At 42.4% G+C, this 19383-nt stretch overlaps 1 protein-coding gene across 2 annotated transcripts in view; it reads left to right on the forward strand.

The window, feature by feature from the left end:
- The window catches only part of nkd2b (NKD inhibitor of WNT signaling pathway 2b), a 29919-nt gene extending 12440 nt beyond the window's left edge, over positions 1-17479 (forward strand). The window contains exons 4-10 of one of the 2 annotated variants that reach the window (XM_049584726.1): positions 11021-11081; positions 11645-11772; positions 14163-14258; positions 14394-14535; positions 15406-15463; positions 15586-15713; positions 16306-17479. In XM_049584726.1, the coding sequence (XP_049440683.1) occupies positions 11021-11081; positions 11645-11772; positions 14163-14258; positions 14394-14535; positions 15406-15463; positions 15586-15713; positions 16306-16925 (1233 nt within the window). In that variant the 3' untranslated portion in view covers positions 16926-17479. The remainder of the gene's footprint in view (positions 1-11020; positions 11082-11644; positions 11773-14162; positions 14259-14393; positions 14536-15405; positions 15464-15585; positions 15714-16305) is intronic. The other variant, XM_049584727.1, reaches the window with a different exon arrangement.
- Positions 17480-19383: the final 1904 nt, after the last annotated feature.

Raw genomic sequence — 19383 nt, forward strand, 5'->3', positions numbered from 1 at the left:
ATCAAACGTTAAGTGTCACACTTAGTGCTCTTAAGTGGACTGCCTCTAGACGTGCTGTGTGATAGAGCGCAAGCCTCCATCAGACTTGTAGCTTTATACCTGAGATAAGATAAGAATATACAAGCAGCTAAGCTAAGCTAACTCCGCTCATGTTTAAGTGCTCTTTCATATTGCCTCACGGCCCTGGTTTCCAGTAATTATGGCTGTGAAAGCAGCAGCTCTCTGTGCGCTCTGCTGAGCTGCCCTCTGCACCATAGCCTTTTGATCTCTGCTTGTGCCATGGATGAATTACGTTCCAGAATTTCACACTGGGGAACAGTGTTTCAGACACACACAGCTAGTCTGTCAGGTCACTAAAGTGCACACATGGCAGCTTCGGTCCAAAAGGAAGAAGCACAGATGTTGCAGTCTCGCCGACCGTGGCCTCAAAATCTCTGCGTGACATATTTCCGTGTCTGTGATGTGTCACAAATAAAAATTATAATTCCTGGTTTGCACCATGTGGCTTTAAAATTCTTGTCTTGTAGCTAAATTCTCAAAAGTAATTCATCATAAGCATACCCTCATCCTTTTTCTTTTTTTTTTTCGACCAGTAATTTTCTTTGAGAATAATTCAACGAAAATATGAATGAGCTTTGCATGATTTTGGAGCTCCAGTAATTGGCCCATGTGCTACTTTTTTTTTTTTCATCTGTTCATCTTCAGCTTTCAACTTTGTCCCTTTTTTCATGGGAAGTTGCATCTCATATGCCAAAGCATTACAGGCAGTGGCCCTTTGGCAGTGATCCATTTTATATGTCCAGGCTTCCTTCACATCGTCTGAATATCGTGGAGTCTCCTCTGCTTCCTGCACCCAGCAGGAGTGTATTTTTAGGAATCCTCAGGAAAACACTTGGTGTTGACCCTGGGATGACCCACTGTCCAGTTCCAGGACTGTGAGGAACTTCACAGCTTGGAATTAAGCCTGTTCTTGCAGTGTCAAGAATTCTCGTGGTCTTTGAGACTGGCAATCCCAACCGGCTGCAGGAGACAGTCAGAGAGTTACACAACAACACAGAGAGAGAGAGCGAGACCGCAGATAAAAGAGGTTCAGCCACTTTGAATATGCAGCAGCTCTTTTTTTCTCTTCATGTCAGATTTAAGATATTTAGTGTCAGAAACTGAGCAGCAGTCTGCAAAGCCAAGACATTTTTCATCCAAAGCCTTAAATATTTTATAGTAAGGAGGAACAGTATCAATTATGCAAACAAGCGGTGTCTCCTGGGACCTGAGGTTTGGCAAGTGCCATTGAGAATAGTTAGGCTATAGCAGATGAGTTATTAGGGGCTCTGCCTGTGAGCTTGCCTGTCTACCTTGGTTATTTGTTGCATCCTACTGCACTGAACTCTGTATTTTGGCGGCCTGTGACCAACAAGCCTGATTCTCCCTGAGGGCTGAATGCAATAATAGTACAGTGCAACAGCCGCCCGTCTCTGTTTGCCCAGTATGCCGCGCAGATGGACGTGTTGAGAGTTCATGCTACATTACCAGCTGATTGGTCACGGCTGCAAAAGCTCCTCTTATCGTGGTCAGTCATACGGATCCGTACTTCTCTGTGTAAGTTACCCATAGGGAGCAGTAACCAGTGGACGGTAGAGCCGTGGTTTTGACCCTGAACCTGTTCTTATCCTGCTGGAAGACATGTTCAGGAAACCAGCAGGCAGCTCATCCACCAGCCCAGAAGCCCTTAACAGCAGGAGGAGTACCTCAGGTTTAAGTGAGCGGCCAAAAAGTCATTGTGGATTAGACTGACAGCATCATTCAAGTATGTACTGTGGTGATTCCCAGGGAGTACGCGTTTTCTAATGGAAAAGCTCAATCTACTCAGGTAAATTCAACTAACTCAAATACAAATTAAAATTTGTAGTTGATTGGATAGAATATACACGTTTGTGTTAAAGAGGAAAATAAACAGCCGATATGAGTAAAAATGGGTGTGGCTCTTTAGCAAATTAAATGTTTAAATTGCTTATCAACCTGAACCAGTTGTCACAATGTGTTGCAATGTGAAGAGCAGAGTGAAAACATGCCAACAAGCAAGCAAAGTTGAAATGTGCAGCTAACATGTAATAGATACATGAAATAGTGAATATGAATAAGATATACATTTTTGAAGTAGTGTTGATTTTTAGCTAAATGCATGGATAAAACATTAAGATACTTAGCTAAAAGTAATCAATAAATATTTGAAATGGTTAGGTAAGACCTTAGACCAGTGGTTCTCAACTGGTCCAGCCACAGGGCCCAGATTTCTCCTTAGTCATTAGGTCCACACGGTTTAATACATTCAGCACCATACTTGCAATTAGACATGTGATCAAGCTAGTGTGCTGTCTCTGTCAAGTATTTGTCCTTTAGTCACTCACTCCACAGCAGGAAACAGCACTTAATAATAAAAGCTCTGTGCCGGAAATTCACTGTACTTTAAAATAAAGTGTGTTTTTTACATGTGAGCGAGTCACCTGCGGCCCAAACAGAATTGACCTGCCACCAGCTTTTGGACCGTGACCCGCCAGCTTTTGGACCGTGACCCACCAGCTGGGAACCACTGCCTTAGACTGTAAAAGAAGTGGACGTAGTCACCATGACGTTACTCAGTGGTTTGTGGAGTACCAATTTGAAACCTCGAGTTTGGCAAATTGGCTGTTGCCATCTTGGATTTTTGAAGCCAAAAGTGACCTTATTTAATTTAGAGGGTGGAGCTTTGGAGGAGATGGGGGTAGATCCGACTGTGAACTCAAGGACACCGCTATGGTAGTGAGTAGTCCGTGAAAATGTAGCCAAGCTCTAAAGTATACCCTGCTTTCTCGTCTTTTTTACTCTAAATGGGACCATAATTTACAAAATAAACATCGTGTTGTGTTGGAGGAGACATGAAACTAGCAATGGAGACCGTAAGCTCACTAGAAAAAAGTTTAATGAGGTGATAAATCAAGTTAGACGTAAGGTCATTTCTGCTGGCTGTAAATAAGAATGCATGTTTAAGGCACTTCTGCTTCGGCTTCACTGTTCAGACCCTGGCTAAAACTTATGGGTACACAGTTGAAATAATTAAACTTAACTGATAAATGTTTGAGCATCTACCACCAGCAGTACAAATCCAAGCTTTACTAAAGCAACCTACACACTGACAAGCTGATTTTTGATCCACTTACCTTATAATCCATTCATAAGAACATATTTGGTACAAGACATGTGTTGATGAAGAGGTACTTGAGTTCATCTGATTTGGCTGTGGAGGTACATCAGACAGAACATTTTGGGAACCACTCTACATGTAAAGCTTGGCCAGTGCTGCTGCTCTTCCACACTGGCGCGCAGCTGTCCTTCCCCAACATGGTTTGTTTACATTTCTCAGTCACCCACAGGAGCACTGTAACGCCTGTAGTTCCACCAGCCTCCAACCACAGAGCCTCGCCCCTATGAACTGCCAGGCCTGGTTTTCAAAGCTGTGACTCAAATCCCTTTCAGCTTAACAACACGAGCAGTGAAAACAGTGGTGTCGGTGGTTATCTCACAGGTGAGAGCAATTATAACTGACGTCTCAATACAAGACAGACAGCTGGAAATCTGACACTGACTATAGTACACAAAAAGCGCCCTTACAGGTGAGAGGGATTGTGTTGAAATGGTTTTTCGCCCAGTAGAAGCAGACAAGGCGGAGAGGTGCACAAAGCCATGTTGACTGTAACTGACAACCAGTTTGAAGACTTGTGTTGTACTAATCCTCTGGTTACACAAGGTCATCATCACAGCTGATCAGTTTCGAATACTGCTCAGCTTGACACTTGTGGAGAGTACCTACACGTTACTGGTGGAGTTGCTTCAGATTGTAATGGGATTGGCGTTGCAGGAACCTCACCCATAACCTGGCATTCTCAGATCCACTGTGTTGTTTAAAGGGCCTGTGGAATGTGGAACAAATCCCCTCAGCTTTATCGGCCTGGGCGCACTCCCCATTGGCCAGGCTTAAGAGCCAGGGGCCTGCGCGGGAGCTTACAGAATTTCACATGGAGGCCAGAAACAGAGGAACATCCTGTTTGAGTCTAACCGCCTGTCCCACACTGGCTTTGATATGCCGGCACTTTGTCCACTCGCTTCTTTCTTGTTTGTCAGGGTGTGTGTAGTTGTAAGAGTATTTGAAATCCTGATTCTTTATGTCCCATCTAGTTTAAGTCTCGTGCTGCAATATATAAGTGATTATAAACTGATAAATAACTTGGTTGGAATACTTGTTTAAATAGTTTACTTAGCATATTCAGCAAAACATTTGCTGTGTTTTGGGCTGTTATGCAAAAAAAAAAAAAAAAGATATTCAAAGACGTCACCTTGGACACTGGGAAATTGTGACCGCATTTCTCTCAATTTCCTGACATTTTTTAGATTAAATGTTAAATCGATTAATTAAAATAGTGATTAATACAGTCAAATATGAATATAATCATAAGTGGCAGTTTTTTTCTATTAGCTTCTTTGCATATGATATTGATACACTGAGGGCAAAGACTACCAATGCTGCACAAATGCCTAATTTGTGCTATTTACAGGCTTTCCAGTCAATCAAATTGGAAACAAACGAAGGCCACTAAAGCGTTAAACACACCTCAAGTTGTGGGGTGTTGGTGGCTTAGTGGTAGAGCAGGCACCCCATGTACAAGGCTGTTGCCGCAGCGGCCCACGTTCAAATCCATCCTGTGGCCTTTTGCTGCATGTCATCCCCCCTTCTCTCTCCCCCTCTTTCATGCTTACCTGTCCTGTCCATTAAAGGCAAAATGCCCAAAAAAAACTTTAAAAACAACAACAACAAAAAAAAAACACACCTCAAGTTGGATGGAGTTACAAAATGTTGTGACAATTTCTCCGTGTTTTTAGATACAACCCAGATTTTTAATGGCATTTCAGCAAACCCTTGAGAACGATTGACCTAGTAGGTAGAAAATAGTGGCTAAAGTCAGCTAACATTTGCTAGGTACGTTAGCTAGTTACGTTAGCCTGATGTCAACAGTACATCCATATGCAGAGTTGAAAAATTAAAGAAATAAAGTTAGGTTATTACAACGTGTTGTGACAACTTCTCCATGTTTTAGCCACAACCCAGATTTTTAACACTTTTCACAGGACCCATGGGAACGGTTGGCCTGGTAGGTAAACTTAGCTAATGTTTACTAGTTACGTTAGCTAGTAACGTTAGCTTGACATCAGCATCCATATGCAGAGCTGAAAAATTAAAGAAATAAAGTTAGCTAATGTTTGATAGTCACATTAGCTAGTTATGTTAGGCTGACATCAGCATCCATACGCAGAGCTAAAAAATTAAAGACATAAAGTAATACTCAAGCATTTGTACTCATCCATCAAGAAAAAGACAGCAGTTGTGTCAGTTATGGATCCAACTGCACACAAAATAGTTACAGTACAGTTGACCAGACTCTCATACGCTTTTAATAGCTCGCCATGTAATGTTAGTAACGTAAGGGGGTGTGGAGAAGGGGGGTAATTTGTAATGACGATCAAGTCCACACCGGGCAAATCGGTCAAGTTATGGGGGTTGTATTGATCACATCCAACACCAACAGCAGTTTCAGTTTTCTGATGATACCTACTGTCTGCTGATTCATCCAACCCTTAAATGTAGTCACGTTCGTCTATTTCTAATTCACGCAGTAAATGGATTTATCACTTCTGCCCTCCATCTGAATTTCACACATCATAGTCATGTGATTGATTATTTTATACAGTCTATGATTGCAACCAAGCTATTATTTTACATAGTAAATTAAAATAGTTTAATTCATTTTTCATAAGTAGTATGCCTCATCATGACATGTAAACTCGAGACATGAACCTCTAAAGACTTATATGATTTTACCTGTTAAAATCCTAGAACAAGATAAAGTATACATTTTTCACTGCTAAAAGAACACCTTTGACTAAACTTTTGTTAGAGCAGAGCATTAAATGTTTGAGTGCATAAAACACATGGCAGTGGTCATATTTAAGTCCACGCAGAGACTATTGCATTACACCACCAAGCGCTGTTACCTCAGAATTAAAGCAGCACGCTCTTCTGCAATCATCATGTGTGTGGCAACACATTTTAAACTTCAGTTTTTTGTGTTTCTGAACCATGACAGCCACTCTGTGTTTCTCCCTTTCCAGTAACTGATCAAATACATTAACAGGATTATGATCTACTACCTCTATAATTCAACACATTTGCCTAACCCAGATTCATGAGTGCGATTCCAGTCACTGGTATGAAGCACATGGTTTCCAAGTCCCTACAGTAGCTGCCTGTGTGACAGCTGAGAGGAGGGCACTCCATTACATCAGACTCCTATCAAAGCCCACTTTAATGAAGGCAAGCTGATTACAGCACCGGTGACAGATGCAGGGTGGTCAGCCAGTGATGCTAATCTTTGTTTATGCCGCCCAGCAGGTCATAATCAAAGTGAGAGAAAGATCAGTGAGAGGGTGAGGAGGGGCGTGCAGACTTTAGGAGATAGTCTCTCCTGATTGAAGGCGAGCGGGTGACTTTCAGTGGTTTACGTGCTGCTCTTACATAGACAGGCAAGCATGCTCATCTCTCCCCACAGCTGTTGTTATACTAGGACCGAAGAGGCTTCGCCCCAGTGATTCATGTCCTGCCAAGGGAGAGGTTTTGCCTCCTGTTTGACCTCAGAGAGAGTCCCTCTGCCCTGAAAGGGCCATATCTGGGCCATCTTGGCCACATGGGGCTGGTCCAGATGACAGGATGGCATTCTGCTCTGATCTCATTTCCATTCATAGAAAGACATGTCAGGGCACATACATACCCTAATTAGTGGACAAAGGCACATTTTAGCTGTCTAGTAATGGCAGGGATTGAAAAGGTAAGGTTGAGGCTGAACTTGAAAATGCTCCAAACCCTTATTGAGAGTCCTTGGCTTAGTCATGACAACAGCGCACTGTTAGAAACCAAATCATTAAAACCTCCTTTTAGCTTGTGTTTATATTATGATGGACATTATTAGGCAGGCTAACTCCAACTCAGCAGTATATGCTGTTTGTTTTAATATTGCTACTCAATACTAGCTGAGGCCAATCTGCTCTGTTGACTCTGAGCACCATAATTACCCCGACTTGGACTGAAAACTGACGCCTGATGAACCAGAGGGAGAGAAAGCTTTCCGTTCAGCCGCCAGGAGACCAACATATTGTTCTTTTACTGTCTTGCAAGAGAAGAGACAGAAGTTGTGCAACTGGCCTTCACTCTTTAGCTCCCCATATTTTCAGCCCCTTCCCCCTTCTCTCCACCCCTCATCTCTTTTACTCTGCCTCTCTTCAGTGTAACCGCTCACATCTGGTTTTGAGTCAAGGCCAGGTTGGTTTCTTCTGGAATGGAGGGCTTTTATTTCTCAATGGCCCCACTCCCTCTCCAGTTTCATTCTGTGGTGAAGAGTATGCAGTTTGTTTACGAACTGGTGTTCCTTTCTTTATATTGATTCTACTCAATCCCCATTTTCATCATCGGGGAACCCCACAATCATCCCCAATTTATGGCCGGTAGGAGAGGGAATGCTGGTTGGCTGGTGGTCGTCAAGGCTTTCCTGTGGCGCCCTCCGTGTCAGTTCCAGGTGACTTTGCATTTCTAGAAACTGTGTACATCCTGGAGAACTCCCACTGTTTGCTGCACAGTGTTTGTCTCCCAAGACACTCTCGGCATTGAATCAAGGAAATAACTGAGATTGTTGGTCTGGTTTGGACAAAGAAGTGCACGGTACGATACACAGGCGAAAAGAAGAGACACAAACATGAAATAAATTGAAAGTTGTCGCACCTACTGTACTGCTAAAGTTGTTTTTAAACTAATCACACTTCTATATAAAAAAATTAAGCTATCTGAAGTATTTCAGAAAACCACACAAGCAGTATTCTGTGTGTTTTTTTTAGCATATGTTTGTACTTGGATACGCGTCCAGACATCTGATCAAGTTGCCATATTTCATACCCCGAGGCCAGAGGAACTGTGTAAACAATCTTCATGTCAGCCTCCACTGTTTTTGAAGATGGGATTTTCAAAATCACTTGTGCATCGTGTGAAGAATGGACTAAAAGAAGCGTGTGTACTTATATTTAGGGGGTGAGCTATAGAAGGGGGGGATGTGAGAACAAAGATGTGCAGTGTTTTCCAGTGGGAGGATGGGTGGTAGGCAGGCAGAGAGAGAGAGACTGCTGGGGGATGTCTGATGTCACCTGGTAGGGAGCTATGAAAGCTTCCCCTGGTTACCCTATCCCACATAAAAGTCTGGCAGTAGGCTGAGGCTTTAGGGAAGCTTGGCAGAACTGCTGCATTAAACAGGAACAAACATCACACACCTCTCTGTCTGTCTCTTATGTCAAGGCGCCTGGGAGTCAGAACCTGTTTACATGGAACACTGTCAGTGCATATTTTCAATGCACCTTTTTTTTTAAAGGCAGTGGAGATCTAATACCTTATCATTTCCCTGTCATTCTTGTCGAAGCGTCCACCCCACACATGCAGTTTTCCATCTGTCTCCCCTAATATCACACACACTGTGTAGATGTGTATATCACGGGCTTCAGGTGTACACCACCGGTGGAAAACACTTTGCTCTAAAATGCTAACACATTTTGCGCACCCTGCAGAGCTGTTTGTGATTTGATAGTGAAAGAATGAGAGCAGCTAGATGCCAGAAAGCAGTTAATTACACATGTGGTGGGCAGATTTGAGCCTGACACCGTGGGCGATGTGGATGGAGATGCCATGTGTTTAGACGTTAAACTGCAGACTGCGGTCGGACCCAGCCTGCTCTCTCATTAGCTCCCCCGATGGATGTAATGAGCATGGAGGTGGTGGTGGTGGTGGTGGTGGTGGTGAGGGGAGAGCCATGTGTTCAACACAAGCCATGCTGGTCCCCTCCTCATGCACTCAGCAAGACGTCTCCTGATATCAGGATTTTAATTAGAGACGAGATTCACTTTTGGCAGCTGGTTGATTGACTCGTTTCATTATATTTAACGCTGAATCCTGTCTTTCATTTAGAGGTGCTCATACCTTGCTCTGCACCCTCATGGGAAAGAGGATAAGAAGAATCAATGGTTGTCTTTGATGTTCCTCTGAGCTGCAGAACAGTGCGTCTGTGTGAACTCCCTCTTCCTTACATACTGCCCTTCATTAAGGGACTGCGGTACAAAGAGGGGAGATAAAAGCATCCAGAGCAGAAAGGAAACAACAACTTGGCTGCAGAAACCACAAAAGATGGAAACTGTGTGTGTGTGTTTTTGCTTGGGTATGCACACATACACTCGTCTGTTTTCTAGCGTGTGTATTTGGTGATTAAAGACTGCAGCTTGTTTGGGGCCCAGGGAGCAGTACCAGTTGTCTCCACCTTTCCCAGAAGCCTTCCAGATTCTGTAAAAAAAAAAAAAAAACACCTCCACCTCTCCCACTGAGCTCACAGGGACCGGCGTACGCAATAGATAGGCCATATCTCCCCTTTAACAAACCACATCCTCCTCTTCTTCTTCTCCTCTTATCTGCTTCTCTCCTCTCCCATCTCTGTTCCTCTTATCTTCCCTCCTTTTCCCCTTTGTGCCCTCTTTCCTCTGCTCTGTTCTTTCTCTTTTATTCATCCCGCTTACTTCCTGCCCCTCTCCTGTTTCCCTCTCCCCAAGGCCCGACTCCCATACTCCCATTCTTTTCGCTGTTTTCTCTCAATGTCTCCGGTGGCCAATTTGCAGGGGGTGTCCGAGCCATGACCCTGAGACTCAAGCGGCTCCCCCCGTCAGTGGTGAAGGTCAGGGCCAGATTACAGGCTGGAGGTATCATCCTCTGAAGTGAGGAATAATCACGGGCTCTGAGATTGTTAAATAGAACCACAGGCCCTGGCGCTGTCATTACTCTGAGAAAGAGGGGAAGGGGAAGGGGAATAAGGGGGGCTCATTCACCTAAACGCATGCAGATGTTCCGACTCTTGCTTGAGCCCCGGCTCTGTTGAAGGTACATGGAGTTCTTTTGTTTTCAAGCATCTATCTGTTTTTTATTTGTCTCGTTTCACTGGGCCCCCTTGATTCAATCTGGTGGGATTTTATTTCAAAGTGTATGTGGAGCAGCTTAGAGGACTGAGATGACGTAAATAAGATGAATCATTTGTTGTTTAAATACTTGTGGTTTAGGGGCTGTGCTGCACTTAATTTTCATTGTTTCCACAATCCAGTTGTAATTAAAGAATGGCTGTGTGTGTGTGCACACACACATGGAGACCCTGTTGCCTTTGCCTCAGTGTGCCTCGGCATTAGCACATGTGTGGGATGGTTGTGAACACATTGTGGTTCTGTTTTATGCAGGATATAGATTATTCACATATGACAGCACAGCTCCCCCCCCCTTCCACTCCTTTGTCCTGCTTTTGTTTTATGGCCATGGAATTGTGTATTTAATCAGTCCCATCCTATCTGTATGGAAATTTCCATCTGGCAATTATTCTCCATTCAAAATAAATACACACACGTTGCTGAGAGCTCATTGTGAGGTTTGTTTTACATAAAGTCTTTTTTTAATGAGAAATACAACAAAATCTTTCCCCTAAACTCTGGGCTGCTTCCATCAAACTCTCCTCGCTGGGTTCCATGTCAAACAGGATGAGAATAAACAGGTTGGCTAAGAGTGAAAGAGAGAGCTGAGACGATGAAGTGCATTATGGGTTTTTTGATGGATGTGAGGGGTCTGTTTGAAGGGCTTGGAGGCATCTTGAAAGCTTGGCTCTGGCTGCGCTCGCTGCGTCCCAGACAGTGAAACACAATAAGCGTGCAGATGTTCAAAGTGTTTGGCCGCGCTGGAGCCTCCAGTCTTCTCCTCTCATCTGAGTAGGAAATGCTTTAGCTGGAACTGTTTGTTTTCTCTGTGTCTGTGGTCTGAACTGTAGATTCACTTACATCTCTAACACTTCCCCCCTCCTTATTTCTCTCCTTGTCCCAGGAGTTTCCGAATGGTGAGCTGAAGGAAGGACAATTCACAGATCAACACTGTCCCCTAGAGGGTAGGTTGAGAAAGATGTCTTCTCAGTCATTGATGAGCTTTATGCTGAAATAATACCTGAATATTCTATGCTGCTGAAAACAAATCTGACCTCATATGACAGATGAGCATGTATGTGCTATAAATATGTATGATTCTATAAATTAAACAAGCCCAACACTGGTGCAGTGAGACGTGTGTGATAACACTGTTTGCATTTATTATTTAAAGACACTTGCATGTTCAATTTGCAAAAGTAGCAAAATCCAATATCAAGTAGGACTGCAACAGTATGATATTTCCAGGATAGGATAATCATCTCATAAATATTGTGGTGTATTTCATGCTGTGCTGGTATTACAGCATTACAGAAATATTTGAAACTTTAAACCATTTTTAAATTAAAGTATTCTCCATTCAGTTGCATTTTTTTCAATACCGTAGATAAGCAAATGTACACGGTATGATAACCGTCACCGGTTCAAGATTTTCTTTGGAAGTGTAGCTAGTGAGCCACACAAAATGTTGCCCAATTTTTCCATAGTTTTTTGTGTCTAACTTGAACATGTCCTCCTGTGTTGACAGTGGTTCTTCCTCCAGAGAAGGCAGAGGGCTGTGAGAGCTACCTGCAGTACCTGCACTCAGAGGATGGAGAGCGGGAGATAGTTCGAGACTCGACCAAAGCTCCCGGGAAGAAACGCATCAGTCTGGACGTAAGTAGTTATGTAAATTGACAGTATTGTAATGCTGTAATGTGGTTTAACTCTCAATTACAGTATAACACACATTTTTATAACATGAATAAGACAACAACGGGGTGGCATAGGGACTCATCTTGGAGCAAAACTAGGGTTCCGTGTCTGACCTGGGCCTGTTCTTCTGGAGGGAGCCTGTCCAGCCAACTTTGGCAAAAACATCCAGCTTCAGTGTGTTGGACTAGGACTGGATATTAGTACTTGATTCATTTCAAGGAATACTATGCAGGATTTTCCAAAAAATAAATGTATAGACTCATACAAAATCCCTCATAATCATCACTAATGACGCACTAGTAATGTGTGGCAATGTATTCAACTGCAGAGACCCTGCCCTCTACCTGTATTGTCTTATTTTCTTCTTATTTTGTTGTTGGGGATGTTTCTGGGCACAGCCTGCAGGTGAGGTCGGGACTTTATAAAAAGGTAGCAACCAGGTACCAGACTGTAAGCAGCACATATCTAAGAGAAAGCGATGAAAATTGCAAACACAGTGCTGAAAAAATGCAAATATAGCAAGGTGAAATGCCCAGCAGAGTGAATCTAGGGTTGGTTTTCACTTTCTCTTTTCCTGACGATACTTTTTACAAACAAAAACAACAATTCCTGTATAGTAAACCTGGCAGGTATTGATGAAAATAACCCATTACTAAGTAGCAGTAGCAGAAACTCCTCCAGTCAAACAATACCTGCATTTGCTTCTCTCTGTACCCAGATCTAGGACAAAAAAAACCAAAACACTGCAAGTGTTCTTTGGTTAATGCGACGTGTGATCAGCCCACCACTGCAGCCGCAACAACCCATACACTCTGTAGTGTGTAGTGTCAAGCACCTGTGTTTGACTGAGTTGGAAGTGCAGCACGCTGAGATGCCAACAAAACATTCAAAAGTATGACTATATTACATGCCTGTTATGTCTGGTTGCTTTTAAAGCAACTGAATGCTTCCACTGACATGATGGGTATCGAATGAAGAAGAAAAAGAAAGGTATTAAATAAGTACTCTATTGTTATCTGTATCACTTTAAGGTTACTTGTATTGGTATTAAATGATACAGAGCCATAATTGGAACTCTAGATTACCTATTATTAATGGGGGATGTGTATCTGTGTTAGCTCTGTGGTGGGCTGTGAATCTGAACTTGGAAAAAAGGCTCAAGCATTGTGCGAGAGACGGTAAATGAAATTAAAGGGTTGCCTTATGGGACAGGATTTTCTGGGGTCAGAAAGAGGTCTCTCCGAAGCCATTTACTAAGAGCCAAGAGAACTGGGTGTTAAACATGTTTTGTGTTCCAGTGAGTGAAAATGATTTAAACATAGGTTAGAAAATAAATGCATGGTGTGTAACCTCTAGCCTAGTCACAGCTGTACGCCTTCACCCTGTGCACAGAACATCTGTATGTTGACACTGCTCCAGACCATATCCTGATTGAATTTAGGGACCAATAAATAGAATAAATAGATTGTAATGTTTAGACTTGCGTGTTTTAAAGAACGGCTTAGATCTGCCCTTTGGTGATCACTCCTGGTTATGTGAGCTGAGGAGATATTATAGAACCATAAAGGGCTGCTTCTCTCCCTGGGGTCTCCTCCCTTGTAAATGCACACTGCCTTTCACACAGTGTCAGCTCTCCACCGTGCCTGCAGCAGGGCCTGTATTCCAGATGTTTATTTTTCCAATTATGGCCATGTTACTAGATACATCTGAATCAAAGTTACTGCCAAAAAGTTGTAACTGAGAGTAGAGGTTGCGCTCATTTTTCCTGGAAGGAGGTAGTAACACAAGGTCATAGTGGTCGGGCCTGCCATGCTGACTTATTCCTCTGTGTTTCCCCAACACAAGGGAGATGCAGCTGAATGGATCCTGCTGAGAAGGGATCTGTTTATGTGTTGAAAACCTGAATTTGAGCTGGCCTCTGCTGCATTCCTCTTAAGATGTATGATTTATAAAAAAACAAAATTTTAGCGTCCAACACTTTTTTTCTTTTGTGCAGGGAAAGCCAGTCGGTAAATTTGCTGATAAAGTAAATGCTCATTCACGCAAGGTTTGATTGTGATCAGAGGCAATAGCTTCACGAATCCCTCTTGTTCCCTAAAAACCCTAGCAGTATGAAGAAAAGAACACTCATTACCTTTTGAAAAAAGTTTATGAATCACACAGCATCTGAGACCATTAAATCATACATTAAGACGTACTTTGCTGCCCCCTGTTGTCGTTAAGGCTGCTTTGTTTTGTCTTTCACAAACTGTAGAAGTATTATGTCTTTACTTATTTTTGAAAAAAAAGATGTAGCGTAAAACCTTCCAGTTGTTTATGTGTATTAACTATGGCCATGTTTGTATCCACAGGACCTGGAGTGTGACGTTTCTGTGGAGGATGACAACCGTCAGGAGTGGATCTTCACGCTTTATGACTTTGACAACAGCGGGAAAGTTACAAAAGATGTGAGTGTTCATCCTTTTTCTCTTCTATCTGTGCTCCCTGATGTGCCATGTCTTCTTAATATTGACAGTCTTCTCCTTTTATTATTATTCTCTCGACTACAAACTGTACTAATTGTGTTTTATGTTTCACTCTAGGACATGTCCAGTCTGATGCACACCATCTATGACGTGGTGGATGCCTCTGTGAATCACTCCTGCCATAATAAGAGCAAGACTCTGCGTGTCAAACTCACCGTCACTCCAGAACCCAGGTGCCACAGAAGAGAAACAGGGACAGGTGAGAATCCTTAGTGCTTATTTGTCTTAGTGGCAGCTTTGGTCTTTAGTGAGCAGTCAACCAGTGTAGCCATTACTGCAATCTCTTCTTATGACTATTTGTGGTGACCGCAGTGGCTGGAGGCACTATACTTTTGGGTTGTTCATTTTTATATTCGTGTTTCAGTCTTGTGAATGTGATATCTGAGCACCTTCAGGGGATCTGCTCAAATTTGGCACAAACGTCCACTTTGACTCAAGAATGAACTGATTAGTTTTGGTGGTCAAAGGTCACTGTGACCTCACAAAACATGTTTTTAGCTGTAACTCAAGAATCCATGCACAAATTATGATTTAAAAAAATATATAAATGTCTAATAGGATAAATTAATGAAGTGATCATTTTATATCCAAAAGGTCAAAGGTCAGCTTCACTGTGACATCATTATTTTCTGCAAAAACACTTTTCTGGCCATTAGTTGACTCCATATCTCAGATATGGAAGGGGAGAGATTTGGTCAGATACAGAATTGGTGACAATAATCTCGAGTGCCCACCTTGAAACTGCGCTGATTGTATAAATGTTTTGTGCTGCTGGGTTGCAGATGTGTGTCATTGCAGTACCCTCCATTTTTTGAAGCTTTGTCTACTGTCATGGCTACATATGAATCTGGACAGATGTGGATGTTAACTGCAACTTCACTGAGACATACAAATTATAGTTGTGTTCACACTGTTCCTCTGTTCACTATAACCAATTCATAGTCTTCAAACATTTCTGGACTTGCCAAATACATGAAATACAAAGAAAGACTTGCCTATTATGGGTCTGTATAACAGCTAAAGTATGGAGTTTTTTCCTGGTCTGAGTTCTCATACTTTCCCTCTTCAGATCGCTGTCACCAAGAGGAGGGGCGTTCAGCTGACAAGCGGCTGTCCTCCTACGTCAGGTCAGTACACACCAAGCATACTTTGCTGAGAGACTCATCTGCGTGTATTGTAATAATTCTTGTAGTTTAATTTTGCAAATAATGAACAGTCTTCTAATCATGAGGGTTGGGCGCATTTTTAGCAGCAAAGGGCAGAGCAATGAGGCGCCGGCCAGCGAGGGTCAGCATTACTGTGTGGATGAGAACACGGAGAGAAGGAATCACTACCTGGACCTGGCTGGTATCGAGAACTACACCTCCAGATTTGATGGTAAGGGTCTTTATATTGTGTTTTCCAGCTTGGTTGTTGTTGTAGACTCAAATTGCAACGCTCAAAGAAATTATTTGGTCTATTTGGTCAGGTTTATGTATCTCAGTTACATATAAGATTTCCATCCAATGGAGTCAAGTAATTCTAACAAAAAAACCCCCACAATTTATGCAATTAAATCAAAGTGATCAAATAGACTTGGAATTTATGTAACTGTGACTCACAGAATTAACCTAATTCACCTTAATCAAGTTTATGTTTATGTTTACTGGTTATAAATTTGATGTATTTCAAATATGTTGATGAACAATGTTTTTTAAGTACTTACAATTTATTAACAGTAATTAAATGAACTTTATTAAGTAAGTTGGGTGAATTCTATGAGCTATTGTTACATAAATTCTTACAGTTTATTCATCTCAATTTTTTATACATTTTAAATATGTAAACCTGGATAAACAGACCAAATGATTTCTTAAAATGAATGGTTAAAAAAGATACTATGGGGATGCTGTGGGAAAACATAAATTCAAAGTTTTATGTATCGTATTTCTATAAACTACTGACGCTGTGTCTTTTGCCCGTCCCACAGGAATCACCCCTCCCCAGGAGGCTCATGTTCGCAGCTCCCAGAGCCAGAGTCAGAGCCGCTCACGCTCCCAGGAACCAGAAACCCAAGTGGTTCACCAGCGGCGCTCACAAGTCATCAGCGACAGCTACAACCCAACAGAGTCTCGAAGCAAGGGCACACAGTTCGTCAAATCTCCCAAAGGAACCTATAAGGGAGGCGGAGGGAATAACGGGGGCAGCGGAGGTGGCAAATCCACTAAATGTCACGGCTACCACCCCCCTCTGCAAAGCATGCTGCACAGTGGCAACACAGCAGGACACGGGGGTCAAGATGTGTACCACTTGCCGCACCAAACCCAACCCTCCAGCCACCACCAGCACCCTTTGCAATACAGTCACAGCAAACGCCTGAGGGCAAAAGCCCGAGAGGCCATGTCCCCATCCAAAACCCCGCTATCCCCTCAGTCCCACCCCCAGCAACAGCCCCCTGTGCCCTCTGTACTGCCAAGCCTGGAGAGAGAGCAGGCGTCCGGCCCCCCTGGGAGCCCAGGGTTTGTGGTTCCTGTGGTCCAGCGTCATGAGCACCACCATCACCATGAACACCACCACCACCACCACTACCACCATTACCATCAGACATGACCGCGCTCAGTGTGCAGTGACTCAAACTGTACAGGACCAACCACAACCAACCACACCAGTCTGAAGGACTCAACGTCATCCCACGAGAGTGTTTCGCACTCTGTCCAGGATCTTTTTACTCTCTTCTTGCAAGCTATACAGATATATCCTGAGATTAGATGTACTGGGGAATCCTGTAGTATGACGGCTCATGATATTGGAACGGAAAGGTGTTTTTCTGAAGTTATTGTGTAATAACAAAAGATGTGTGGCACGGGTTTGAAGTTTTTATAGATTTTATGCTGGGACTGCTGCGATCACGTTCAGTAAGGGTACAGATGCCACAAAGGAACAGATCAGAGAACTTTACATGAGACATCCTTCCCTCCTGATGCTGTTGGTTTGACGTCCCCGGAAGCTATATGTCAGAGTAGGTGTGTTGTTCTGTGTGAGACCTTTCCAAAACATGGATCTCAGGTGTAAAGGTGCTGCTGCTCTCAAGCTTTTCACAGAGGCTTCTTCCACTGGGAGGCCTGATGTGGACTGAGGGGTTTCCTGTTTGGGGGGTGGGAACGAGGGGGTGAGGGCGAGGGTGGGGGGAGTATAAAATCACCACTGCCAGTTTTAATGCAAAAATATCTTGCTATATGTATAAAAAAAATCTATATATGTAAACACATTTTACTGTATAATTATTATACTGTATATGCATATTTCATCATGGGTATAATTATGCATATATGTATTTTGTCTTTTATATATTTTAATAAACGTTATATAGTTCATTTATATTATTGCAGCCACAGTTTGTTTCTTTCAGCTCATAAAACACTTGATTATGGTGTGTCTGCTGCCATCGTGTGGGTAGAAAAAAACAGCAACCACTTAGTATAATGTTATTTGTTGAGAATTAACATTAAATAATCATATTATTATTATTAAAAATAAAACACAATTGCAGTTGAAGAGTAGATAAAAAATATTCTTATTTTAATTTGATTTTTTTTCTTCTTTTTTTTTGTCTCAAACAAATTGGTTTGCAATCCAAACAAAGCATGGACAAACGCTGCTCCCTTCCAACATCCACAAAAATTAATTAAAAACACAAGGCAGCTTTTTTGCCTGGAAGGCCCTGGTGAGCTAAATCAAGGCAACAACCCTTTTATGTCAGCCAGCTTCCTGATGAGGTTGGCTGGAACATCCTCCAAGACAGTGGGAGGGGCGTTACATTATTTAGTCAGGTTGATTATCCTGGATTTATTAAGGAGATGAAGAACGGGCATCAAAGTGTTCAAGGTTGGAGACAGACAGATGATCTTGGCCTGCAGCACCAGCAACTGAAAAGCACTAAATTACTATCAGCTACATAAATATACTGTGGGAGCAGCAGCAACTGTCTACCAGTAATACAAATGTACAAATGTAGTGCTTTTACAGTTACCAGATGGTGTGTGATTGTCTGGCCACAAAAGAGACTAAAACAGAAAGGCCTTATTTTTGAAGGTAGAAGTGTCTCACAGGTTTGTACTTCCCTCTGAAACTGATCATTGGCTGTTTTGGTAAACCATATCTTCTCTAATATGTGAACAATCAGTCAGTAAATGGTCATAACACAAACCAAACTTGAAGAGAGCTTTAATACATGACTGTGCTTAATTTCCCAAAAGGGTTCACACTATAGACAATTAGCTTCCCCCAGGTAGTTCTGTATGCCCAGTGCAGGAAAGTCAAGGGAATAGTCTTATTCCTCACTGTAGTGCTTCTACAATCTGCAGCATCTGGCCCCTGGTGCATTAATTAGTTTGTGGTAATTTGATTAAACACAATAGTATTTAATTAGCAATATGCACCACATAAGAACAATACAATCTGAAATAAGAAAACTACATTAAATACCTTTAAGGCAGGACCTCGAGAAGAAGTAATAATGTCGATCCAGCCTCTGAACACTTCAGTGGATATTATAATTCAGTTGTGCATATTACCAGCAGAAGACAATTAGACCTGGGAAAAGCAACCCATTGACTGTGTGTCAATGATCATGCACAACTGAAGCAGCTAAATTATATCTGAATATTTTAAAAGTATGTTCCTGAACTCTGAGCATGGCCTGGAAAAAAGGCCTACAAACCACTGTGAACCTGGGACACTGAAGCTTATTACCAGCCTGTTTCTAGTCAGTTTGAGTCGGCCACTAGGTGGCGACATATAGCCATCAATGGCACATACAACATACTGTACTCCAGTGAAGTGAAATTCAGTTGGGCCCCAGGCCAATCTGAGATTTGTTGATATTATGAAGTGAGTATTAAAGAGAGCATCATTGTAGAGGAGCTAGCATGCCCTATGTAAATAAAGGTAAAGAAACAGGGTCTAAATCAGGGGTGTCAAACTCATTTTAGCTTCGGGGCCACATACAGTCCAGTTTGATCTCAAGTGGGCTGGACCAGTGAAACCACTGCATAATAATGTATAAATA

This window comes from Epinephelus fuscoguttatus, linkage group LG8 (genome assembly GCF_011397635.1).
Source record: "Epinephelus fuscoguttatus linkage group LG8, E.fuscoguttatus.final_Chr_v1".
Classification (NCBI taxonomy): domain Eukaryota; kingdom Metazoa; phylum Chordata; class Actinopteri; order Perciformes; family Serranidae; genus Epinephelus; species Epinephelus fuscoguttatus.